This window comes from Alnus glutinosa, chromosome 8, assembly GCF_958979055.1.
Source record: "Alnus glutinosa chromosome 8, dhAlnGlut1.1, whole genome shotgun sequence".
Classification (NCBI taxonomy): domain Eukaryota; kingdom Viridiplantae; phylum Streptophyta; class Magnoliopsida; order Fagales; family Betulaceae; genus Alnus; species Alnus glutinosa.
This window is the reverse complement of record NC_084893.1, coordinates 22,810,394-22,837,079: the sequence shown is the minus strand read 5'-3', so window position 1 is coordinate 22,837,079 and position 26,686 is coordinate 22,810,394. Positions and strand designations below refer to the sequence as shown.

At 34.1% G+C, this 26,686-nt stretch overlaps 2 protein-coding genes across 2 annotated transcripts; both read left to right on the top strand.

Moving 5' to 3' along the window:
- Nucleotides 1-1,327: 1,327 nt before the first annotated feature.
- LOC133875191 (uncharacterized) lies at nucleotides 1,328-6,261 on the top strand. The gene is made up of 2 exons (XM_062313224.1): nucleotides 1,328-1,710; nucleotides 5,705-6,261. The coding sequence occupies exons 1-2, from the start codon at nucleotides 1,470-1,472 to the stop codon at nucleotides 6,016-6,018; spliced, it is 555 nt and encodes a 184-aa protein (XP_062169208.1). The 5' UTR covers nucleotides 1,328-1,469; the 3' UTR covers nucleotides 6,019-6,261.
- Nucleotides 6,262-21,313: 15,052 nt separating this feature from the next.
- LOC133875347 (E3 ubiquitin-protein ligase RMA3-like) lies at nucleotides 21,314-24,650 on the top strand. Its single transcript, XM_062313452.1, has 2 exons — nucleotides 21,314-21,477; nucleotides 23,696-24,650. Exon 2 carries the CDS (start codon nucleotides 23,707-23,709, stop codon nucleotides 24,508-24,510), a length of 804 nt encoding a protein of 267 aa, XP_062169436.1. The 5' UTR covers nucleotides 21,314-21,477; nucleotides 23,696-23,706; the 3' UTR covers nucleotides 24,511-24,650.
- The last annotated feature ends 2,036 nt before the right edge of the window (nucleotides 24,651-26,686 follow it).

Sequence of the window (26,686 nt, the reverse complement as noted above, 5' to 3'; positions counted from 1 at the left end):
TACAGAAATATAAATATAATTATGTAAGTATACTTATAGTTTAATTGTTTAATATTTATAGCTTAATTTGTAATTATCTGAATTCATATTTATAATAATGTGATTATATGAACTCAAACTTATATCTAATTTTCTAATTATATATTTATGAATTATGATATAACAATTCATAATCTAGATACTTAGATACTTAATCTATATACTTATATACTTAATACAAATATAATGAATTAATGATCATATCATATGATTTCGAACAAAAAGAGTACAAATTTGATCTTATATCCTAAATAATGTGATCTAACAATTCCTAAATAGCTAATGATAGAAAATTGTAACAATAGACAATATAAATATTAACTAACATATATTAAGTTAATAACATTAACAATGACAATTATTATATAATCATATGATCCTATGCATCGGCTATGAGTCTATGAGAAGTATGATCATTATGAGTCATAAATTATAATTTATAACTATCTACTAATAATTAATACTAATATTATATGATCATACGATCTAAGTGTTATCATATGATAACATATTAACATGATCTAACAATCCATATGATCTTAGATTTTGGATCACGTGATATAATTAATGATTACTAAATATCTAATGATAATACTTATATCACATAATAAAGTGATTACATGTTATATGTCACAATGTTATATTATTATATAATCATACAATCCTATTATATTACATGAATAATATGATTAAATATTTGGATTGTCATTATATCATATGACCATCTATTAAGTATTGATATTATTCATTTTTACTATTTTATATACATATAACCAATAAATTATAATCAATTAATACATACTGACTAATGACAATTGTTATTTGTTATTATATATATATATATATATATTTATATATATATAGACACACACACACGAGCTTTAATCGAGTTGAACCGAGTTTATACGAGTTTGCATCGTTTAATAATCGAGCCTAGTTCCGTGTTCACGAATAGTTCATGTAATAATTGATTCGAGCACGAATCAAATTTATTTTAGTCGATCTCAAGTAAGCTTATAAGTAACTAAGCTCATTTACACCTCTACCCTAGGTTGTTTCACATACATGTAAGCATGGAGCAACAAAAGAGAGTAGGACGAAAGCACCTAATTTTTTTCAACTCAAAGTAAAAAACACCAGTTTTTCCTTGACTCGTCAAATCCACTGTCTCTACAACCTACCCTCCTTCACCATTGAAAGTCCACGTGACCTTATTGTATTGGTCACGGGACCACACAGCAGCAGAACTAACCGGACAGTAACCCATTTACCCAGCCTCATCCACGCCACTGGCCTCGTCGGCCATTCGCTAACTAAACACCAGACAAAACTCTCTCTCTCAACTCATCCTCTCAGATCCCCATCCCGATACATCCTGCCGACTCTCTCTCTCTCTCTCTCTCTCGTTAGAGCTCCAATCCTCTGCTTCGATGGCCACCGTGCTCGAGTCCCTCGCCGTCCCACGCGCCTCCGCTCTGCCATCCCCTACTCTCTCTCCGATCGCAGCGTCCTCGGCCTCTTCAATTTCCGCTCGTAGACTGCCCCGCTTCAGAGGCCTCAGGGCCGGACCGAGTTCCGCCATTCGCTCTTGTGGCTCGGTGAGTTTAAGCTCACGACGAGCAAATCGCGGTGGACTAGTCGTGTGCGAGGCTCAGGACACCGCCGTTGAAGGTGAGGATCGTAGTTGTGTTTGGTTTGTTTGAAAAAATATGGAAAGTAAAATTAGGGAAAGTTTGGGATTTTTGTGAACTGGACGACTTAGTTGGTTAGATTTGGAATTTCAGATTTTGTTTTCTTAGCCTATGTTTTCTGAGCGACCAAACAGAAATTCATGTTCTTTTTTGAGCTTTTTTTTTTTTTCTCTCATAGCTTTCCCTTTTCCCATTTGTTTTGCTGCTTTGATTTATGTTAGTATTGTTTTAGATGACGAAATAGAATTGAATAGAAGAAAGCTTAGAAGTGGACAAGAATTGCATTTTAGTAAGGACTGAATGCTCTGTTCTGTATTGTGTGGGATTAGGTTAATCAAATATCATGTAGTACCAGCTTTGGGGTGATTCTCAGATGATTGAATTGTCGGACTTGTTTGTAAAGAGTAACTAACAGTACAGATTAATGCACTGTCGTTGATAGAGTCTAGTCTTTCTTATTTTATCAAATCAAATATATGGGGTCCTAGAGACTGTAATATCTATGCTCTTGCACTCAGTGTGGACCTGGTGCTGTGTTAGGACTTGAGGTGTGACTTTGTCTGGAAATGGGGATGCAGTTTTATGTCGTGGGTTGTTGGAAAATATTTTTTGTAATGGTGCAGAAATACTTGTCAATAAAGATAAGTTCACCTGAAGAATAATCGATTAAAACGATCAAAAGTGATAGAGATCGTCTTTTGGAGAACTTCTAGCAAGGAGACAGGCTTCTTCTGATTTTGGTGATTTGCTTCCACCTTCTTCTTTTTTGATAACCAGGATGTCTGGGGCTTCTTGATGATTTACTTCCTTTATCATGGAAGGAAAGAAATTGACCTGGTTCATCCCTTCCACAATTTGATATAAATTCAAATGCGTAGCTTTCTAGGCAGAGAAGGAGAGGAAGTTAGCTCAAGTGATGATCTGGAAGAGCGGACTGGAGTAAAACTAGACCCAGGCCCACAGGGTGGAGCGACTGCGTCTTATATATAAGCTCAATTGTTTGGACGTGGCCCATGTATTGGAAAATATCTGTTGAACCTATGATTCAATGAAAACACATAGTAACCCATTTGTCTTTGCAGCATGGGAGTAAGATACAAACCCACATGCCAATACGGCAGACCTATAGTTCATAATAATTGATGTGTCTGATCCTAAGTCTTTAGCGTGAGATAGAAAGCGTTAAGTTCGATATAGAAAGCATAGAGCACGTTTTATGATTTTATGCTGTATGGACTCAAGAAGGTATCTTCTAATAGATGCACGGAAAATAGACAAATGGGCTTTGTCATTCTCTTTGTTATTGTTGTGGAGGCCTTAAGTAGAATGCTTTCTACACCTGTTGGTTGGGGTTTTCTCACAGGATTTTCTGTGGGGTCTAGGCACTCTGGTGTGGGTAACATTTCACTCCTGTTGTTTCTTTTTTTTTTTTTTTTTTTTTTTTTTTTTTTTTTTTCTTATCAAAAAAAAAAACATTTCACTCCTGTTGCGTATGACACTTTGGTTTGCTGTGGGGCCAAGCTTGACCACCTTTACTATCCACATGCTTTATTTTTATGCTTTGAAGCTGTCTTCGATTTGAAGATTAATCCGGCTAAGTCAGAATCGGTTCATGTGGGCAATGTTGACAATGTGGATGGGTTGGCTGATGTTCTGTGCTATGGGATTTCTTGTTTGCCTTTGAAATATCTTGATCTTTCATTAAGGGCCTCTTATAAGGCCGAGTCTATTTGGGATGATGTTATTGAAAGGATAGAACATCGGTTGGCTAGTTGGAAAATGTAGCCCTTGTCTAAGGGTGGTAGGATTACCTTTATTAAGAGCACACTTTCCAATTTGCTTACGTATTTCATGTCCCTCTTCCCTTTCTCTGCGAGTATTGCAAACTGTATAGAGAAGTTTCAACGAGATTTCTTTTTGGGTGGGCTAGGCGAAGAGTTCAAATTTCTCACTCATTTTTCTTCTTCTACTTAGGTGTTTCCTCCGTATACTCCCAGTGTACTAAGGGGAGTGTACTAAGGGGCGCCTCATGCCTTTAATGAGATCGTTTTATTACTTATATTAAAAAAGGGTTTGTTCTCTTATCTCTGAAGACGGGTTTGGGGTTCGGAACTTGCTAATGTTTAATCGTGTTCTCTTAGAAAAATGGTTATGGCGCTATGTGCATGAGAGAGAGGCTTGCTGGAGAGTTATGGTGGACTCTAAATTTGGCAATTCATGGGGTGTGGTGTTCTAATGAGCCTCTTGGATTGTATGGTGTTGGGTTATGGAAGAATATAAAGAGGGGTTGGGGGAAGTTTTCAAGTCATACCATATATGAGGTGGGAGATGGTTCCAAGGTTAGATTCTAGTGTGATCTGTGGTGTGGGGTCAAGGCCCTTAAGGAAGCCTTTCTAATTTATATGGTATTGCTTGTGCTAATGATGCTTTTATAGTGACTCAGTTAGAGCGAGCTTTATGATGGATCTAAGCAGTGGAACGTAAGCGGGAAGTGGATGTTTTTGCCTCATTCTTCAATATGTTATATTCAGTTATAGTGAGACGAGAAGGTGAAGACAAGCTTTGATGGGGTCCCTCCAAAAGAGAGTTATTTGATGTTTGATCCTTCTACAATGTCATTGTTTGTAATGATAGCATTATTTTCCCTTAGAAGAGTATTTGGCGGACTATGGTTCCTTGAGTGCAGCTTTTTTGCTTGATCGACAGCCTTAGGAAAGATCTTTACCATGGACAATTTTAAGAAGCGGCATGTCATGTGGTCAAAATGTGTTGTATGTGTAAGAGGAATTGGGAGTTTGTGGACCATCTTCTTTTATATTTTGAGGTTTCTTGTGTCGGTATTTTTGTTTTGTTTATTTATCTTCCAGTTGCTTTGAGTTGTCTTGGGTTATGCCTGGACGAGTAGTTGACTTGTTTGCTTGTTGGTGGTCTATTGATAGCACTTGGAGTGCTGCCATGTGGAAGATGATGTTTTCTTGTATTTTGTGGTATCTTTGGAAGGAAATAAATGATAGTTTTTAGGACCGCGAGAGAATGTTGGAGAAGCTTAAGTCTTTTTTCTTCAATGCTCTTTATCATTGGGCAACTGCATTTATATCTCCTTTTTTCTTCTATTGATAGCACTTGGAGTGCTGCCATGTGGAAGATGATGTTTTCTTGTATTTTGTGGTATCTTTGGAAGGAAATAAATGATAGAATTTTTTTTAGGACCGCGAGAGAATGTTGGAGAAGCTTAAGTCTTTTTTCTTCAATGCTCTTTATCATTGGGCAACTGCATTTATATCTCCTTTGTTGCTTAGTTTTCATAATTTTCTTGTTCTTTTCTCTCATTCTAATTAGGTGTTTCTCTTATATACTTCCTATGTACCTGACTACCTTAAAAAAAAAAAAAAAAAAAAAAACACTTATCAAAAAAAATGTACCTGACTACCTGGTTGTGCTTTATGCTTTTAATGATATCTTGATTACTTATTAAAAAAAAGTAACAACGACGACAACAACAACAACAAAACAACCACCTTTACACAGTGAGTCTTACTATGGATGATTTGTTGCATCATGTAAAACTTATTTAAATTCGAGCTTCATTATTTTAAAATTCTTCTTACTCTATGGATATAATGGCTGGATATATCCGTAGTAGTATGTTGCTCAATTTTGTCCAAGTTTGCTCCATCTCTAGGCCTTGGCATTACAATATTATTGAATACAATCTAAATTCCTTTTTCTCTTTCTTGTTGCTTTTCAACATGGGGGTGGGGGATGATGGGTTATTTAAGAAATAAATTTTGGGGTTTCATACAGTTTTGGAATTATTGAAAAAAATTCCCTTCTGTGTTGGTGTAGTGCACTTTGAACTGTGTAATGTTGTTAAGTTCTTTTGCAGTTTGGATCAATGGCTGGTCAGTGTCTCTTTTTACAGATTGAGAAAAGTCATATCAAAATTAAATGATGAATTCTTTGGGAAATTGCAGTGTCTGGTGTTACAGACTCAAATTGGGAGTCACTTGTTCTTGAATCTGAATCCCCTGTCCTGGTTGAGTTCTGGGCCCCTTGGTGTGGGCCGTGCCGTATGATCCATCCTATCATTGATGAACTGGCAAAGCAATATGCTGGGAAGCTCAAATGCTACAAAGTTAATACTGATGAGAGCCCTTCAATCGCAACCCGTTATGGGATTAGAAGCATCCCAACTGTCATAATCTTCAAGAGTGGTGAAAAAAAAGATGCAGTTATAGGTGCTGTTCCCAAATCCACATTGACTACCAGCATAGAGAAATTCTTGTGAAGGTGGTAAGTAAAAATGCCTTCACTGGATTTAAGCTGTTTTATAGTATTTATTTATTTTCTTCTTAGCTTTTGATGTCTCAAGTTTGGATACTTTGCTCCCATAATAAACTCATATTTGCTCTACTGTATATTATCAGATGCAGCTGGATTTTGTTACCCTTAGAAAATGTACTTATAGATATACTTGTTATTTGAATGTTTTCTTTGCAATGTTTTTCTGTATATGAGTTAATTTGGACCATATTGGTTTAAAGATCATTGTGAGTGGTTATGTGGGTCTGTGGGTGTATAGAATTGCCTAGACAATTGATTGGCAAATACTGGGTCCAGGGATCCCCTAAAGAATCATTGCATAAACGACTTATCAAAAAAAAAATGATCGTTGTATAAACTGCGCTAGTTGTCTGAGATTGGTTCATGAGTGCTAAACTCTATAGATGCCTAGCCTAGAAAACTGCACTGCTGTTTTTGAAGAGGTTTGTTTTGAAATAGACATGCTCTTGAGGGGAATGAGGCACCATTGTGGGGGAGTAAGTCTGACTTCTGTTATAGTCTTTTCTGGATGCTAAAGGATCCTGGTTTTTCTACTTCTCGAGTTTTTAAAATTCTTCATTTAGTAGCCCTAAGCGTATCTTTAGGGATGAGGCCATTTTTACATTTACAGTATACTTAAGCCATCTAAATTTTGGCTTCATTTAGGAAATTTAGGCTGAAAGGAGAATGGTAGGGACAAAAAATAAGAATGAGAACTCAGTTGTAAATAGAGAGATGAGAGTAGCATGGATAATTGCCAAAATGAGTAGAGAGAGGGTTTGGGTAGATGTTAGAAGCTGAAGGACTAGGTGATCCCCAATCCTAGGAGCTTGAGTTGAGAAATAGAGATTTTTATTTTAATTAACCGAAATATCATTTAAAGCGTAAGGTGCCCTCAAGTAGATAGGGAGTTCTATTGGTGGATGGGTGGCCACTCTCGGAGTGCTGGTGTGTGGAAGATGGTTCCTTCTTGCCTTATGTAGATGGGTGGCCGCTCTCAGAGTGCTTTTGTGTGGAAGATGATTCTTTCTTGCCTTATATTGTGGCGGGAATGAAATGATAGAAACTTCGAGAACAAAGAAATGACGTTTGAGAAGCTCATAACTTTCTTTCTTTCTTTCTTTCTTTTTCTTTTTTTTTTTATTCTTTGTACGCTTGGACTGCTTTGTTCCTAGCTCCCAGTGATTAGCTTTCATGATTTTTCTTCTTTTTCCTTCTCTGTCTTAGGCGCTACTCTTATATACTCCATGTGTACTTGACTGCGTTTTGCATTTTTAATGATATTTCTCTTAAGAAAAGAAAAAAGAAAAAAAGAATGTAGATAGGGAGTGTACACGAGAAGCCATTTAGAAAGTAGGGGCAAAAAGAGCGAGAAAATCGTTATAACTAATCACTAAAGGAGAAACATAAACAGCTATCCAAATGTACAGAAGTGTTGAAGAAGAAAGATTTCTAACTCCTCCAAGGTCTTCATAGAGTTCTTAAAACACCTATCATTCCTTTCCCTCCAAAGATACTACGAAAGGCACAAAGACACCATCTTCCATACAACAACACTCCGAATACTGTCGGCAATCTACCAACATGCAAACTAATCGACTACTCGTCTAGGCATAACCCAAGACAACCGGAAACGTTTGACGAAGACATTCCAAATGGCACAAGCAACCTCACAATGAAGAAAAAAAAAAAAAGGTCTACAAACTCCCTATTCTTTTTGTACATAACAAACAAATCAACCGTTGCCGCTTTTAGAAATTGTCTATGCTAAGGATCTTCCCTAGGGCCGCTGACCACCCAAAAAAAGGCCACTTTCAATGGAACCTTAGCCCTCCAAACACTTTTCCAAAAGAAACAAAAACAATCATGACAACCCATGACACTGTAGAAGGATTTAACACCAAACGATCCTCTTTTGGAAGAGATCCGCCATAACTTGTCTTCCTATCTCATTCTTACAAATACAACAACCTGTAGAACGAGGCAAAGACATCCACCTCCCAATCCTGAGCTGCTCTAGCAAAGCTCACATTCTACTGAATGACACTTCCATAAATTTCCATGTGATCCTTATAAAAAAATAAATTTCCATGTGATCCTTAACATGAGCATCCTTTGCACGAGCAATATCATATAAATTCGAAAATGCATTCTTCAAGGCCATATCCCCACACCAAGAGAAATATAGCTTTTGTCTATAGAAAAAACACGAAAAAGCCTTTTAGAAAGAGCTTCATTTTCAAGCTTCCTCCAAAATGCAGTTTTAAGCTTTTTTAGAGTAAAAAATAAAAAATGTTTTTTAAGTTTTTTACCAGATGAACCCATTTTTGTTTGTCATAGTTTTTTATGTACTAAAAGCACTTTTTAAGCTCCTTAACGTAGTCTCAAACATGCTCTTGGTAAAAGGGTGATAATAGCAACACAGGATAAGGGCTAATCCAATTCTTTGATAAGCATTAGGTTGTTGAGTGGATTATCTAGACAGCTGTTATTATTTGAATTCTAATAAGCTAGTTGAGTGGTATTTCAGTTGTCTGTTGCCCTAAGCGGAGCATATTTTCTATCAATTTAACCGTTGTCTTTGTGGGTTTCCATCAGCAAATGAAGCACAAGCAGAAAATAAGGTTCTTTGTGGACCTAAACTAACCTCCTCTATCTGAATCTCTCTTTAGAGTCCCACAAATTGTAAGAAGAATATGTATATATTTGCTGCCTCTTCAAGAACAACGAGGAGAAGGAAAAAGTAAATATGAAGGTTAGTGCTGAGGTACAGATCGGAAGGGAATTTCAGCTAGAGCAGCTAATGCGCCTGTACTCTAACCCCTTGACTGCATCCTTAGAGCATTCTCAGCAGACACTCAAACGGTTTTTATTTTATTTTTAAAAAATTTAGAAAATTAAATTCTTTTTTGCTTCCCTATCTAAATACACAATACAATAGATTCTCTTAACCTTTCCCTATATCATTAAATAATTTTTTTTTCTTTATTCCAGAAACTATTTTCTTCTCTCTTTCTCTCTCGCTTGCAAAGGCGTGTGAGTGAGGTTTTGGGTGTTGATTCGACCTTGTCATCTTCGTTTTTGTTTGTGATTGGAAGGCATGATGTATCATAGGACCAGCCATAGAGGTCGTGGGTGTTGATTTGGCCTTTTTTTTTTTGGGGGGGGGGGGGGGTGGATGCCGGAAGCCCAAGCACCACCACCCAGCCCAGCTTTCTCCCCCCCTCTCTCTCTCTCTCTCTCTCTCTCTCTATTTCCCCCTCACTCCATCTCCCTCTCTCAAGAAGTTGAAATCTGCTTGCTTGAACAAAGAAGCAAGGACAGGGGGCTACTACATGCATAGAAGTCAAGCTACAATGCAACCTAGTGCACTGGGTGGTATTGTAGCATTCCCAAGGTTTAGGGAACATATAAAGTATTTGTTGTAGGTATTTTTTATGACTTTTTTTTAATTTTCACTAAATTTATTTGAGAGAACAAGTTATAGAATGTTTGCTGTGAATTCTCTTAGATGCTTCATGTCTAATATATTTTGCATGAATTTTGTACTACTTGAATTGGAATAGGATCTTCACCATTTCACGGTCCAAGTTTTGTTTCATTGCATTTAACGGTGTATATGGTGCCACGTCATTGAAAAGTTTTAAAGAATGTGGTAACAAATTTAATAATGTTAAATGTAAGACCCATATACTTATTTTGTCCCTTCAATATTGATGTAGTTTTTAAAATCACCATTAGATTTATAATAAACTACTATTGGATTTCAATTTTTGGAGGACATGAAGGTGATGTCTACTGTCTAGCATTACTCACACATTTATCATTTGGTATGTGAAATTTAATTTGAACTGTGAAATAAGTAATTTTAAATGTCAGATCATGCCCCTATTGTATTCCTCTAAATGTCACTATGAAATGTGTACTTTTTTTAAAAAAATAACTATTGGATCAAAGTCCAGTAGTGATTTATTACAAATTCAATGATAAATTTAAGGGTTACATCAATTTTTGAGGGGACATAAAAAAGACATGGGTTAACATGTAGTATTACTACTGTAAAATAGGAGAACTTGAAATGGGCTTTCTTGATATTTAAAGTTTGTCTATGCATGTGTATATTAATATTTTTAACACTAAAGCCATGCAAGTGTGAAGGTGTGTCTTCCTCACTGTGTTTCCAGTGGGCTATTATTAGTACCTATTGAGGCAGGCGAGTGGGCTAGGTTGGTTCATTTTTAGCGGATCCTCCTTCTCATCTTTATGAGCCCATGTGATTGAATTTTTAGGCCTGGTATATAATGTGGAATAAGAGTTCTATAAGAAAAATGAATAGTTATTACTGAAAATAAAGGAGGGTGAAATAAAATAGTTATTCTTACTCTTTACTGTGGTAAGAACACGTATGCTCTAATTGGAATTGAATCAAAATTACTAAATAAACTCAAATTATTATTATTATTTTGAACTCAAATTAAAAAAAAAAAAAAAAAAAAAAAAAAAACTGGAACGTGAATACTGTAGGCCACCCTTGACAACTCTTGGAGGTGCCATGATCTCGGGGTGGTCCCCTCCCCAAGCCAATTAGAGGTGGCCTTGGCCACCCCTAAATGCACCGAGGTGGTGTGACCACCCCTAGCTTTTGCTATTGGGGTGTTTGGTCACCCACACTATTCACATTCCAGGTTTTTTTTTTTTTTTGTGAAAACATAGTCTATTCCTTGAGAAACAGCTATTCGTTTCATTTTTTAAAGGAATAACTATTTTTGTTCGTAAGAAAATAGTTATTCTCATAAGAATAACTATTTTTAGGAATACACATCTACCAAACTAAATAAAAGAATGGTTATTCCATAACGATATTCATTTCATTTCAATAGTCTATTTCGCAAATCAAATGGGCTCTTAGTTTATCTCCAGTTAATTTGAGGGTTAATGCATGGCATTATGTAATTTACTTCTCTTTTTTCTTTTTTCTTTTTTTCTTTTTAAATTTTAAAGCTTTGTTTTGGCTTTAGTTTGTAGTTCCTTTACAAAAAAACAAAAAAATGTTGAGCCTTTCATTTGCTGTGTGAATGTGAATGGACAAATAGGGGTTACATAAACCTGACTGATTAGTCGTTCTGGAAATTCATACGCTAAATTGCTTCGGATAGGATTGAATTTGTGGCGTACGTGTCAGCTGAGGTGGCACTCCAGATGAAGCTCATTGGGTATGAGATAATTTCTCTACAAGTTTTGATACCGAGTCTTTCTTTATTTTTTTATTTATGTTTTCCGATAAGTTTTAATGGCATTACCCTATCTATAGTGATAGGTTGAAACTCGATCTAGTGTTTAGTGTAAATGGACAAATAACAAATTGGATTAGTTGTTTTCAAACTCCAGCTAGTGGATCAAACCATCGATACCAAGGATAAGTGTCTCACTCCATCCCACGTTCGTTGAACGTAGCAAATTCATATCATCTCTACGTGGTCCACCCTTATCCATTATTGTCTGCACCAATATACTCGGATCCTTTTTTTATTCTACTAAAGTAGACGTAACTTTTTAAATGATCATTCGATCAAAATTTAATAATGATTCATCTCAAATTTAATAGTAATTTTAAATGTTACGCTAGTTTTGAAATAATAAAATGATAGCTCCTAACATTACTCGTTGTCTACACCGATATGATTCGAGCACTAAACTTCTATACACATTTCTTTCTCGGAACAATTTAATTCCAAGAATTTTGTTATGAATTGAAGAGAGAATGTCGAGGTGTACGGTTGTGTAGAATGTCGGTGACAATACCAAAAGAAATAAGTTTTGATAATTGCACATGCAGCAGAGTTGGTAAAATGTCAATATTAGTTAAATTTAGTTTATATTATCTCCTTTTTTGACCTTTATTAGAGATGAGGTAAAATATATCTGATGCTGAAATGAATAGCAACTTCTTGTTATTCACTGTAGCATGATTTCCGAATAGAATAATAATAATAATAATAATAAACAGAATGAAAAATAATATTTTAAAGCACAATAGAATAGATAATGTTAGAGCGTGTGTAGAAAAAGTAATAGCTAATATAAAAAAGAGATAATTGTACCGTTGGTCTCTGTGGTATGCCATAATTATTTTTCACTCTATGGTTTAAAAAGTTCATGGAGAGTCCTTATGGTATGCAATAATTACGTTTTACTCCTTGTATTGATTTTTCGTCCATCATTTTGACGGAATTTGTTAACCCTACACGTCAGCGCCACGTGTCGCCAATAAGATAGCAACACGTGTCCATCTTAATAAAAAAATATAAATTTATTAAAAAATAAATAAATAAACTTATTTTTTAAAAAACAAAAAAGTCAGGCCAAGGGGTGGCTTTTGGCCTGTCTTTTTTCTTTTCTTTTCTTTTCTTTTTTGTTTTTTAAAAAATAAATATATTTATTTATTTTTTAATAAATTTATATTTTTTTATTCATTTCAGCATCAGATAATGTTTATCCAAAATATTACTTACACGTAACAACACAACTGATGGGACCAATCTTGATCTTAGATATTATATTTGAGAAGTAGGACTAAAATATACATGTACTAAACCTTCTCAATTGTGTACAATACATAGATTCTATACATATTTAAAACTCTAATGAATTAATGAGAAACTCAGTAATAAGCTTTTTCAAATTGTTTGATGTAAACAACGACCTGAATTTACATAAAATCTAGTCACCATAACTTGGTTTTCTTTTTCTCTTAATTTTCTAGCAAAGTTAATGGCATATAAGAATAATTACCGAAACTTTTAGTTTTGTTTATCCATAAGCAAGAATATCTAGCTATTTACACGCGCGCATGTCGACAGAAATTTTATACAAATCGGTTTGTACGAAATTTTCTACAACTCATATTTTTTTTTATTAATGCTATTAAAAAAACGTGTGTTTCTTATATGCTAAGGAACATATATCAATCTTAGATATGGTTTGTATGAAATTTCTTAATTTATGTGGTTGACTTGAATGGAAGTTTTTTTTATTTTTTATTTTTTCCAACAACATAATATGACATGTGATGTATCTTGGGAAAAGAGAGAGAGTCAAGATTAAACACCCATTAGCTAATAAATCAAGCTCATCGAAGCACAATTTTATTCTTGGATGGTAGCATTAATTCCAACGAAAAAAAGAAAAAGAAAAAGAAAAAGAAGGGAAATCTCTTTAGAAAATTTGAAATACACAAAAAGAATCATTCGTGGCCTTAATTTGAATTGGATATCAAAACGTTGGGAACACGTCGCTGTCCCGCCATTTCTTGCGTCTAAAGCTCAACTGGACGATAAGAAAGAGACGTTGAGATAATGGTCTAGTCAGCACGAAGATGTAAACGCCTATGCTTAACCAGTCCACCGGAGAAATTTCTTCTTGATCGATGATCGTGTTGATTGGTTAATGGATTTAATTTTATTTATTTATTTTCCAAATTTCTCTAAGTCCTTAGCTCTGCACTTCGGGCTGTCCCAATGTCTTGGAACTTGAGATTTTCTCTCTTATTCTCTACCTGAATTTTAAAAATTCGGACAAAACAAAAAATTTAGAGAATATTCCCATCCCTGGTTAATGAAATTATTTATTTTTATTTTCATTTTATTTTTATTTTTTTTCAAAGGGTTTGGTCTCAAGGATTTTCAAAGATAGATTATGGTATCTCTCTTTCATTTTTTTTTTTTATTAAAATATATGTATGTGCTTCTCATATGTAAAATAGACATATGACGTTTTTATAGATTGAGTTGGAGGAAGTTCCTCTAAACCAGTTTAGAGGAAATCTTTGTCCTTTAAAATATGAATAATGTTAAGTAGTAGACTCTTATGCAACTTCTATACAACTGAATAACGGAATAGTAAAAATCAGTCATTGAATCAAATATCGATCGAAAAACATATTTTTACTGCCACATCATCTAATAAGTATACTAAATAGAATTACTCTTAAAATATTATCTGCACATTAGAAGCTATAAACTTTCCAAATATTTGTTAAAGAAAATAGAATGTGCCAATTTGTTATAGATTTAATTTTCTTTCCCTAGTTGTATGTGATCCAATTCCCATGTGACAACACATAAATTGGACAGGCAACGCTGAGGACACGTGGCTGTCCTTTAGATAGAGACTTAATTATGTCTATTAAACTTCCACAAATTAGATTTGATTATAACTTCTTCTTCTTCTTCTTCTTTTCTTTTTTGGGAAATTAAATTTTAAAGTTTTAAATAACCCTAGAAAGAGGAGGTGAGGTACATTCCACATCCAAAGTGAAGGAAGTTTCATTGGTTTAAATTGTACTAACTACTAATGCTTATCCAATAATTTTAAAATATTTATAATATAAACCTTCTTAAGATCTAATTGAATACTAAAAGGTTTTAATGATATTTTGATGCAAAAGAAAAGGCCATATAACATGCTTATTAAATTGTTTTCATATGTTAGAATTTTTTGACGTATTATTTCGTAATATTTTCAATGCCAAAATACCATTTGTATGGAAGAACCTTGTCTTCTGAACTCGAGCTCGAGCTCGTCCATTAGCCGAGCTTAGTGCCTTAATGGACACTCGGCTTGGCTCAACTCTATAATTTTTTTTTTTTTTAATAAATTTTGGATTTAAGTAAAAGTAAAATAAAATAAAAATCTAAATGAACGGAATTTACAAATTTTATTAATTGAATTCTAAATACACTTACAAAATAAATTTCTACAATTAAAAGAAATGATCCAGAGAAACACAGAGAGATGGAGAGAAAATTACGGGAACCAGTGGTTTCCAATAGCTACATCTTTCCCTTATAGCTTTATATATATATATACACACATACACACATATGAATTGTTAAATCATATTACATAATTTATATTATTAGATCATACTTAGTCACTAGTCATATAAAATAAATGTTGTTGATATGAATCATGTGGTTATTACATAAGATATATTGTGCCATATTGCCATTGGCCCATATCAGTATATTGCCTAACTTCTAAGATTTAATATCATAAAAATTGTTATATTAATTATAATTGATAAGCTGATTTTTATGGTTTATATTAGTATGAATTGTATACTAATGAGTTAGGAAACTTAGAATTTAGGAATTATGTGATATGATGTGACTATAATTTATAGTTATAGCCTTATAAGCTTTTATATATATATACACAAATTGTTAGCATATGAATTGTTAGATCATATTACACATTTTACATGATTAGATCATACTTAGTTATTAATCATATAAAATAAGTATTGTTAACTTGTTGATATGAATCATATGATTACATAATTCACATTATATAATGAAGATACATTGTGCCGTATCAATATATCACATAACTTCTAAGATTTAGTATCATATAAATTGTTATATAGCTTATATCATATGCTGATTCAACTACCATTAGATACTTAATTGTTAGATTATTTAAGATATGACATATGATTAACTTTTATCATTAAATTATATATTATATAGATACTTATATAATTATTTAATTATAGTTTATATTTTATATTTTATATTGGGCCCAAACCATGAAACTTGATAGGCCGAGTGAGTTAGCCATCCAACTGTTTAGAGGGTAATTGGGGACATGTCGAAGTGGATAACTACCTGTCCGCCTCATCCTAATTGTCCCGTGATTCTCAACAAAGAATCAAGCAACGCCATATTGCCTCACCAAAGGGAATGTAGTACCATACGGTGTTAGACAATGACTTCAACCTACTCATAGGCAAAGATTGAGCACCACTATCTCGTCATGACCGTACCCTACCTACGGGTGACATCTGGCAAAGGATGTATAGGAGGAAGAGAAATGATCCCTACACTCATTTCTCACAACAGCCCCACCACAAGCTGACGTGACTGGTAATATTTTATTATTTTTTTGTGTTCTTTTGTTTTCCTTTTGTAAAAAAGTAACAAAATATTACCAGCCACGTCAGCTTGTTGTGGGGCTGTTGTGAGAAATGAGTGTAGGGATCATTTCTCTAGGAGGAAACACTCCACATAAAAATGGGAAGCATCCATGCCAAGCACACGCATTGAAACCCTAATACTCATATACGCAAGGTAGAAGAGTTATTTTTGTCTTTCTTGTTGGATTCTAGGTGGGACTTAACAATGTTTTAGCAGTTTGAAAGTGATATTATCCTAATCTAAAGTTTGAAATGGATATTATTAATTAAATGGTAGTTTGAGGGGATATTGAAATTTTTTTCCGAAATATTATGTCAATGAATCCATTGTAGGCTTACTTTATGCAAAAAGAATAGAATCTATGAGAGGCCAGGGTTAGCTTAGAGTGGTGCTCACCGTTTGGGTATTAAATATTTCGAATATGAATAATATTCTAAATCAGTTTGTGAATTTCGAGGTAATGAAAATGTGTTTGGATGTTGAATAAAATTTATATTCTTTTTGAATATGTGTTTGGGTGTTGAATTTTGAGATTGGAAAAAAATGTTTTTTAATGATAGAAAATGATTGGAAATGATTGGATTGTGTGAAAAGTTGTGTATAATGATTGATGTTATGAAAATAAGTGTTAAATTTTTGAGATTGAAAAAAAATATTCTTGAAAAATTGTAAATAATGATTGGTATGATGAAAATTAATCTTGGGAAAAATACCATTTTAACCCCACAAACTGCCAACACTTCGACTCCGGTCCCCCAAACTACTAAAACCTTTGAAAAATGCCATATTTGACGAAATATTCTCATATTACCCCTGCCACGTGTCACTTTTCAATTAAAAAAAATAAAACTAATAATAAAAAAAACTCAAAAAAAAGATTAAAAATTAAAAATTAAAAACTCAAAAAACTAATTTTTTTTTTTTTTTTTTAATTTTTGACAAAAAAAAAAAAAAAGGCTGCTACACTCACGAGAGCAACATGGGGGACGGTTTTTCGTCCCCCACAAATCATTTCTGCTTACTCCCATCTTTATTTTTTGTGTTTTTTGGTTTTCTTCTCAGGCACACAAAGAAGATCGGTGCCCCCGAACCACCTACCCAAACCACCCGGAACACGAACCACCCTGCACCACCACCCCGGAACACGTCGGCATCGCCACCTCCAAGACAGTCACCGCCGAACGTCCATTTCCGAAGGCCATGGACGGGCGGCAACTGAGCTCGGGAAAGATTCGGCAGGAACCCACGCACACCGGCGTGGGTTTGAGAGATCCAGCCGGAAAACCATGCCGTCCAGAGCCCGAACCGCCCAGATCCGTCCATGCGTCCCGATCCAAACTCAGATCCGACCAGAAAACTGCCTAGATCCGGCCGAGCGTCCCGACCCGTCATCTCGATCCCGCCGGCCTTCCAAATCCCGTCGTCCTGAGCTTCTTCGCCGGCCGGAGAGAACGAGAGAGAGAGAGAGAGAGTTTTGTTTTTAAAAAGAAGAAAAAAGCTGGTTTGAGAGTAGCAATCAATGCTACGAGTCTGAAAAGCAGGTCCACCATGTCATCATTTCACCTCAAAATTCAAACCATATTCAAGCGTCATTCGGGTTTTATTCGGGTTGGTTCTAGGATCTGGGTTTTTGAAGAAAAAAAAACCCAATTCGAATGTTGAAAAACATTCTAACCAAACAAACCACGATAAGATAATGGAACCTAAATTTGAGTATATGAACTTGAATCGCACCGCGTTTGAGTAAGCTTCAAGTAAATGATTCTAAAGCACCGTGTTTGAGTAAGCTTCAAGTAAATGATTCTAAAGAACTGTTTGTACTTAAAGAGAGGGTATAAGATTCCAAGGCAATGACCATCAACCAATTTAATTAATCTTGATGTGTGTATATGTACAACCAAAAATAATAATAATAATAATCATAATAATAAAGAAAAAATGAAAGAAAGAAAGAAGAAGATGACCCATATAATATAATATTTTTTATACGATATTCTCACTTATCAAATGAGTGTTCCACCATGTGAGATACATGTGCAGAAGCAATTATTCTGGAGTAAAAAAAAAAAAAAGAAATAAAAAACTATTTTCGTTATTCTTCTAATATAAATCTCATTGGGTTGTAGAAATTCCTTTAACTCGGTCTTTAAAAGTGTCATGGGTTCCTTAAACATGTGAGAAATGTATATATTTTTTTAATTTATTATTTATTAATGTTATTAAAAAAATGTATGCTTCTCACTATTTTAGAGATTGGATTTGAAATGATTTTAGATAAATCACTATTAAATTTTGGACCAATAAATATATTAACACTTTTTACCTCTTGATTTAATGGTAATTTTTAGTGCCACGTCAAGAAATGTGTATTTGAAAGTGCGGGAGTATATATGAATATTTGTAACATTTCTCTTTTCTTACAACCTTATTTGTAGAAAATTTGTGGCTGTTTTCTTCTATACAAAAGAAATTTAATTACTATATACTTGTATAGTTATTTAGAAATGTAAGATATCATTGTTCCAAATTCAAATTTGAGACGAAGAGTTATTTTGAAGAAACAAAAAAGAAGTAAGCAATCAATAAATAACTCAACTTTCAAGTTCATTCTCTTTTCTTTCTTTAAATTTATTTATTTATTTATTTTGTGAAGATTTATTGCTGGCCAATAGCAGGAGGACCCCTCCGATGGACCACTTCCTAATGAGAAGGGAACATAGACAGGAGGAGGGATATCATCATGTCAACTTTATAAAAGTCCGGTCCTATTTGCCGGCCAGAAGTCCGGTTGGGTAATCCTACGCATCATATAAATGTTTATTAAGTGTCTAATAAGGTAGCTTTTAAAATTATCATTAGAGTATTAGCAGCAGATTTCCAACCATTTTCCCTATATTTAAGGAACAAAACTACTTTTTGCTTCCCTATAAAAAAATACCCCACAATAGATTCCCTTACTTTTCCCTATATCAATTAAATATTATTTTTTTACTCTTATTTTATTATTTTTCTCTCTTTCCTACTTTTTCTCTCTTCACTATATCAATTAATTATTCTTCTTTTATATTAAAATAATACATAGGGAATGAATAGTAGACATGTATACATTGAGAATCACTATTCATTCCCAACTCCCTCATCTAAATATAGGGCATCTGCTGTGGGAGGTTTTTTTTGATGTTTTTCATGAAATTTTTCCTAAATATAGGGAAGGGAACCAATATAGGGTAACTGCTACTAGTGCTCTTAAGCATGTAATTGATTAAATAATAAATTTAAAAGCCACCTTACTATTTGATAGATACTTAATGGAAATTTATATGACATATAGAATTACTCCAGAAGACCGAAGCTTTTGACAGAATTTCAGCTGAGTAATTCTATATGTACATTAAATGTCCATCAAGTGTCCATCAAAAGATGATTTGACTTTTAAAATTACAATTGAACATGTGATTGATCAAATGATGATTTGGATCAAATGATGATTTTAAAAGCCATCTCCTTTTTTAATGGACACTTATAAATACTTAAGAGCAATGCTACATATCATCCCTTTGTCCTCCTTTTGTCCCATTAAAATTGATGTGGCTCTTAAAATCACCATTGGATTAAAATTCAATAATGATCTATCATAAATTCAATGGTAATTTCAAGAGCCACATCAATTTTGGGAGAGTAAAAGGAGGACAAATGGATGATATGTAGCATTACTAGTCAATACTTAATGTACATGTAGAAGTACTCATTTCAGCTACCCATTTATGACCGTTTCTTTGGGATTACGATGTACGCCATTTATCTGTTTGAATTATTAACAATTTGAATAGATAAGAAGAGTTTTCGTATTAAACTAATTATTTAAATAAATTTTCCACTGTTTGAGGAAGTCTTATTTTGTTTGTTAATGTTTACTTAATTTATTCGGTGTGTAGAACATAACATGTCACTGTCCGAGTCTCAACTTCGTGACGAGGAGCCACGTGAAAACGAAACAAAAGATAACGACATAGGACAGAAATTTTCCTCCATGACTGTGTCCATGGTAGTATGGTGCTCACCCCTATTGAGGGACCACCCGATTTTTCACCTTCTACATCACTTCACTTCGGTTATTTTCAATTCTAATTTGTTAATTTTTGTTACGATTATATGCCGTGTAAAATAATTTCATTCTTATCGTCGTGTGTTGGATTCAAATTGTATCAAAGAATAAATATAAGATTATGATTAATGCTATATGCAAGACTCCTATACTCCTCTTATCTTTTCAAATGTGACGTGGATTTTAAAACTATTATTTGATCAAAATCTAAATCAAATAGTAATTTTAAAAGTCACGTCACATATGTGGATAAGAGTCTTGCATCTAGCATTAACTCTAAACCTATATAAGTCAATCATAATTCGACCAATCTAATTAAATAAGTTAGACCGTTAAACATTAACCAGACAATTCTATGTTAAGTTCGTATCAAATTCGTTTGTTGTATAAAAAATTATTACTCCTAATAAAAGGCCCATTAGTCTTCCATAACTCATATTCGGGAGTAATTCTATATACGAGGAGTCCTCCTAATTGTCATGTGCTTTTAAAATTACTATTAAATCAAAATTCAATAATAATCATCTCAAATTCAACAGTGAATTTAAAAGTCACATGACATTTGGGAAGGGACAGAAATTTCCTACAAACTGGTTTATAAGAAATTTTATACAATCTACATATAAGATTGACATGAGTCCCTTAACATGTGAGAAATACATGTTATTTTAATAGAATGTACTTCTCACATGCTATTTTAATGACATTAATAGAAAAACATGTATTTCTCACATGTTTAAATGACACATATCACTCTTATATGTGGGTTGTATGAAATTTTCTACACCGGTTTGTAAGAAATTTCTATCCGAATGGAGGACACAAAGTCCTCCTTATAGCATTACTCCATACTCGAATAGGAGTAATACTAAATGGAAGACTTATATCCTCCTAAAATTGATGAACTTTTAAAATTACCATTGGATCAAAATTTAATAAGAAAATTTAAAAAGTCAATGACTCAATGAATACTAACATAATTCGTCTAATTGTCTTCCCACGTGCAACCTAACCTCGTTTCACACGTGTTAGCAGGCCGGTCGTAGGTACCGAGATATTTTGTAAACTTCATAAAGACAAGCATTGACCTTTCTACAAAAAAAAAAGAAAAGAAAAAAAAAAGAAACAGGGAATGGCGCACACGGTAATATAATGTAGCGCCTCTATATTAACTGACCCATCGCCATATTTGGATCTCAACCACTTCGTTTCTTCACGACCCAAAAACCCAAAAGGAAGAAATCGAAGTTCAACCCTCTTGTCTCTCTTTTCTCTCTCAAGAGTTGCCTGTTGATCAGCGTTCCATTCAAGGTTTTGATTTAGAAAGCTTTTTCTATACAAGGTATGCTTGCTGCTCTATGTTGGGTCTTTAATATATTGTGAGGAAAAAGACTGTTCTTGGTTTGCTGTTCGCTTGCGGCTTAATTTTGGTTGTGGATTTTCTTTGCTTTTCGGGTTTTGAATAATGATGGGTTTTCTTTGGTTTTGTCTGACACGTTATTCTTTGGATCTTGATTTTATGTTTATGGTGGGAAAATTTATCCGTTGAAACAAGCCGAGCCTTCAAGATTTACACCGGATTAGAGCGATATTTTTATTTTTGACTAGATTTTTCTCTCGTTATCACTAGGCTGAGGTGAAATCGAGGGATAGAGAAGAAGATAAAATGTTTCCCACGATGATAGTATATGTTATGCTCAGTGAAGTGGAAACATTGAGGTGTCGACTTTTCAATTTCTCTTTTTGGGGTTTGAAATTTTCTTAGCACAAAAATGGGGCATTACATTTTCTCTAATTTCTTTCGCTGTTTGAGTAGATGGTGTGGTGAATATAGGCCATCATAGTTTGAATCTGCAATTTTCTTGGCTGAAATGTATTTGCTGTCATTTCAATTTCAAATAATCTGTTTGATTCACCCTTCTTTGGCCTTTGATCGGGTATATAAAATCTCATAAATTCATATATTGAGGATTTTGTGATGTTTTAGAAAACCATCATAGGTGTAATAATGTAGAAACAGGATCTTTTTAACGAAAGAAACTTTTATAATTGTTCACTAGCAGATTTCTGGATTTGATGCACGCATGATACTGGATATTTACAATTACTTTCCTATCCAGAACCCCTAACATCAGAGGATCACTTTGAGTTTTATGAAAATCTGTAATTTTGTAGGTTTTCAGGCATGGCCGACTGATTGGTTTGGCCAATTAGGTGAGGCCCCAATTAATAATTGATAACTATAATTTTACTTAATTATAATAATAGTAGTATAATTAAGTTTTGTTTAATAAAAAAAATATTTGAAGGCCCCAATTATGATAAAATGGTTAGTTAATGCTTTTTAATTAAAGCTCAATTATGGTAAACAAATATTACAAAAAAGTTGAATCTCAAGATATTGAGACTTAGAGGGAAAGAAAGAGAAAAATGAAAAGTTACATTACTGGCACCCAAAAGTATAAGTTATTTTGGCTGAATGTTAAACTAACATATTGATTAAATTTGTTTATTAAAATAATGTTTAGTATATAAACTAAATTTCATTTTATGGTACATAAAAGGAATTATACGTAGCTCAAAACAAAAGTATGACATTCTTTGAAACTAAATGTCTTAACGCATAGATGAATTATGAGATATGATGATGAATTATGAGATATGATATTTAGCATTCTTCTAGCATTTCCAGCCGCCGTGGCATTCTCAATCCACCTTTAGATCAATCTTAATTAAAAAAAAAAAAAAAAAAAAAAAAAAAAAAAAAACAAAGGTGAATTGAGTATGCCACGTCAGCTGGGAATGTTGGAGAATGCTAAATATCATATCTCACTAATTATACATGTTTTTTGGGAAAAAAAAAATTGAGTGAGAAGCAATAAAAACGATTTTTAAATAAAAAATATAAACTAAAATTTAATATTAAAATTATTTAATATATATATATATATATATATATATATATATATATATATATATATATATATATATATATATATATTTTCTTAAAAAGAAAGCCCTCACTTAAATTTGTCGCCTAGGTCTCAAAATTTATTGATCTGAGCCTGAATTTCAGGGACGACAACTTTAATTAAGCAGCTGGCATCCAAAAGACACTGATCTTACCTTGTGATGGTGATAGGTAGGACCCATGGCTCGTATTCTTTGGCAGCGATTGGTGGGTTGTGGAAACTTGCTTTGTGCTCACACTTTGATTTGTTTGGAACCAGTCTGCCTATTTGGCATTTCTTTTTTCTTGTCTCCGGTGGTTAATTTCCCTAATTTAACTTCCTAGATTACTTGATCGTTGGCCCCTTATGTTTAAAACTCTTGTTTAGGAGGGTTATTGGTTGCGTGTCAGGTTTATTCATTACAGACATTTTCTTAGAGGTTATTCATACAACAGTAATTCTGGCTCTGTAGTGAATGCTTTGCCTTTTCTTTTTCTTAGACGCACAGGCACGCATGTACCTAATAACATATTTCACTTTGTAAAGATGTGTTTTTATTCATATTTCTATATATGGTATTATCCTAATAAGACCTTACTTCTGTAACAGAGCACATAGCTATGGAACATAATTTCTTTGAGCCTGAGTTACACTTTGAATCTGCTGGAGATGTTTCTATCCAGCAGAAATGGAAAGCCATTTCAGCCCCAACAACACTCTCAGACAAGGAGGATGGCTGCTTTGATTGTAACATATGCTTAGAATCAGCACATGAACCTGTGGTCACCTTATGTGGTCACTTGTACTGCTGGCCGTGCATTTACGAGTGGCTTCAGGTACAAATCTCTGCAGATGAATCAGACCCGGAGCAGAACCCAGAGCAGACGTGCCCTGTTTGTAAAGCTAACATCTCGCAGGCTTCGTTGGTTCCGCTCTACGGCCGTGGCGCATCCCCTTCAGATTCAAAAGGCAAGAAACCCCATTTGGGTCTTGTCATACCCAATAGACCATCTCCTTGTGGGGGGTTGAACACTCTAATCTCTACCACAACCTCTACTTCGCATTCCAGTCAGCGACTTCATCCAAATTATTTTCAGTCACAGGCACAGTCACAGTCATTTCATCACCAGCAATACTTCCCTCACCCATATGAAGGTCATGCTGCAAATGCATCAACTTATCTTGGGGGTACTGCGATGACTGGTTACTTTAGTCCAACAATTGGGATGTTTGGGGAGATGGTCTATGCGAGGATGTTTGGGAGCTCATATACAAGTTTGTACCCTTATCCAGCTTCCTACCCCCCCACAGGGATTAGCAGTACTCGTAGAATGAGAAGGCAGGAAATGCAGCTTGACAAGTCTCTTAATAGACTCTCCATTTTTCTTCTTTGTTGCATTATCTTGTGTCTTCTCGTTTTCTGATCATGTTCCTTTGTGTCTTTCCTTTTGTATAGTTGTGGGAAGATATGAGATTATGTGCTGTATCTGCTATACATTTTGCACAACGACTCTTGAAATACCTTTTTGTGTATACATAATGTTAAATTTTTTTGTTTGATTTATGATTATGTGCTGTATCTGCTATACATTTTGCACAACGACTCTTGAAATACCTTTTTGTGTATACATAATGTTAAATTTTTTTGTTTGATTTATGATCGCTTCTTGATATGGACGTGATCCTTATGTTCTGTTTGTTTTTGCGTAAAATGATTTTTGAAAAATGATTTCGACATTTTTCGATGTTTGGTGAGAACGAAAATAATAGTCAACCGAAAAATAATTTATGTTTAATAAAAAATGCCGAGTAAATTTCAGAAAATGAATTATGCTTTGTAAAAGCGTAAATTATTTTTCCCAGACGGTAAACACATTCGACGCTCTTTTAAACGATGCAGTTGACCTTTACGTTCAAGCAGTCAACTACCACCGGAAATTGGCTAGTGTCGGAATCCGACAATGTCCGGTCACTATCGTCAGATTTCTGGCTACCTTCGTCAGATTCCGGTCACCTTCGCCAGAATTCAGTCAGCCCAGATTTTGGCCACCAGAATGGTCGAATTTTGGCCTATTGGTCGGGATCTAGCCGTTCTGGTCGGATTTCAGCACAAATGGTCAGATTTCAGCCAACTCAGATTTCAACTAAACTTTTTGGATTTCGACCTTTATCCCGGATTTCGACAATAGTAGCCGGAATCCTGCCAGTCAGTGACGGAATCTCATCACCTGTAGTTTTTTTTATTATTTTACATTAATATTTATATGTTCTGAATAAAAATTGATTTTTATAAGTAAATATGTTTGAATGAAAATATAACAAATATTTGTGATTCTCATTATGCGTCAAACACAGGAAAATGCTTTTGTCAAAAAATATTTTCCTGAAAAATGACTTCTCTAAAATTATTTTACGTTAAAACAAACGGAGCATAGAATACTCCTATACTGTTACTTATATATATATATATATATATATATATATATATATATATATATATATATATATATATATATATATATATATATATATATAGAAACTTTAGTATGCTTCAATTTTTTATTTCCCTATATATATATATATTAATTGTATAAATGTCTCCTTTTAAGTTAAAAGGTCTTCCCGTCGATATTACACCAGAGGAGAGAGCCAATAAGGTGACAAGCCGTGCATGGAATAAAGGCTGCCGACAATGGTATCTTATCTTTTAGTGCCTTTTTCTTTGTGTTGCCTTTGAGTGCCTTTTTTTTCCTCTCTGTTGTTTGAAACCTGTAAATTTACAAGGGCAATAGACAGATGTACACTACTTTACGTACGGGAAAGTTTAGGTGCTATTCAATGAGGTAAGTGACGTGCGAGCATGTACAACTAGGGTTGGCAATTCAGATTTACGGATCGGCTTCGTGTCAATTCAACCAATCTGATTGCATAAACGGGTCTAACATGAAGCGGGCTACTAGGCAGTCTAAGCTAGGGTTAGTTCGCAAAATCGCAGGAGCACTGGTCGTTTCGATTTCGGGTTAGTAACTTAGTTCAATAGTTGTTCTCAGTTCTTTACTTCTTTTTCTTTCTTTCTTTCTTTTTAAAAAAAAAAAAAAAACCGGGTCAGAATCGGGTTGACCCGCTAGACACGATTGTAATCAACCTGATTATGACCCGAACCCGGTTAGCCCAAACCCAAACCCTATTTTCCCATATCCTGTTCGTGTCGGGTTCGCGGGTCGTGTCAAAAATTGCCAACCTTATGTACAGCTAGTGCAGGCTTCTTTATATATATATATATATATATATATATATATATCTTTGCTTCAACTAGGTTCAATCACATGCCCAATAATTTCTTCTAATTATTTGTCATCGCATGTTAGATAGTTCTGTCAAGATGTAGGACACACGTTTCGGCTTTCTCTCAAGTCTCAAGTTTGCTGCTGCAAGTCAGAAGGGTAGATCAACCATATATGCTAGGGTTTCAAGCAATGAGGGCCTGAAAACTGCTTATAATTTTTTATTTTTTATTTTTGCTAAAATTTCACATTACAATACATGTTGCACTCTCATAGTATATTGGGTGATCGCACCACAACAATGATGGACACCCCT

Bases quoted from the DNA above. Each gene is read 5' to 3' on its own strand.
- LOC133875191 (XM_062313224.1), top strand. From the start codon at position 1,470: ATGGCCACCGTGCTCGAGTCCCTCGCCGTCCCACGCGCCTCCGCTCTG. The intron at 1,711-5,704 runs GTGAGGATCGTA...GGGAAATTGCAG, and splicing joins TCAGGACACCGCCGTTGAAG to TGTCTGGTGTTACAGACTCA.
- LOC133875347 (XM_062313452.1), top strand. From the start codon at position 23,707: ATGGAACATAATTTCTTTGAGCCTGAGTTACACTTTGAATCTGCTGGA.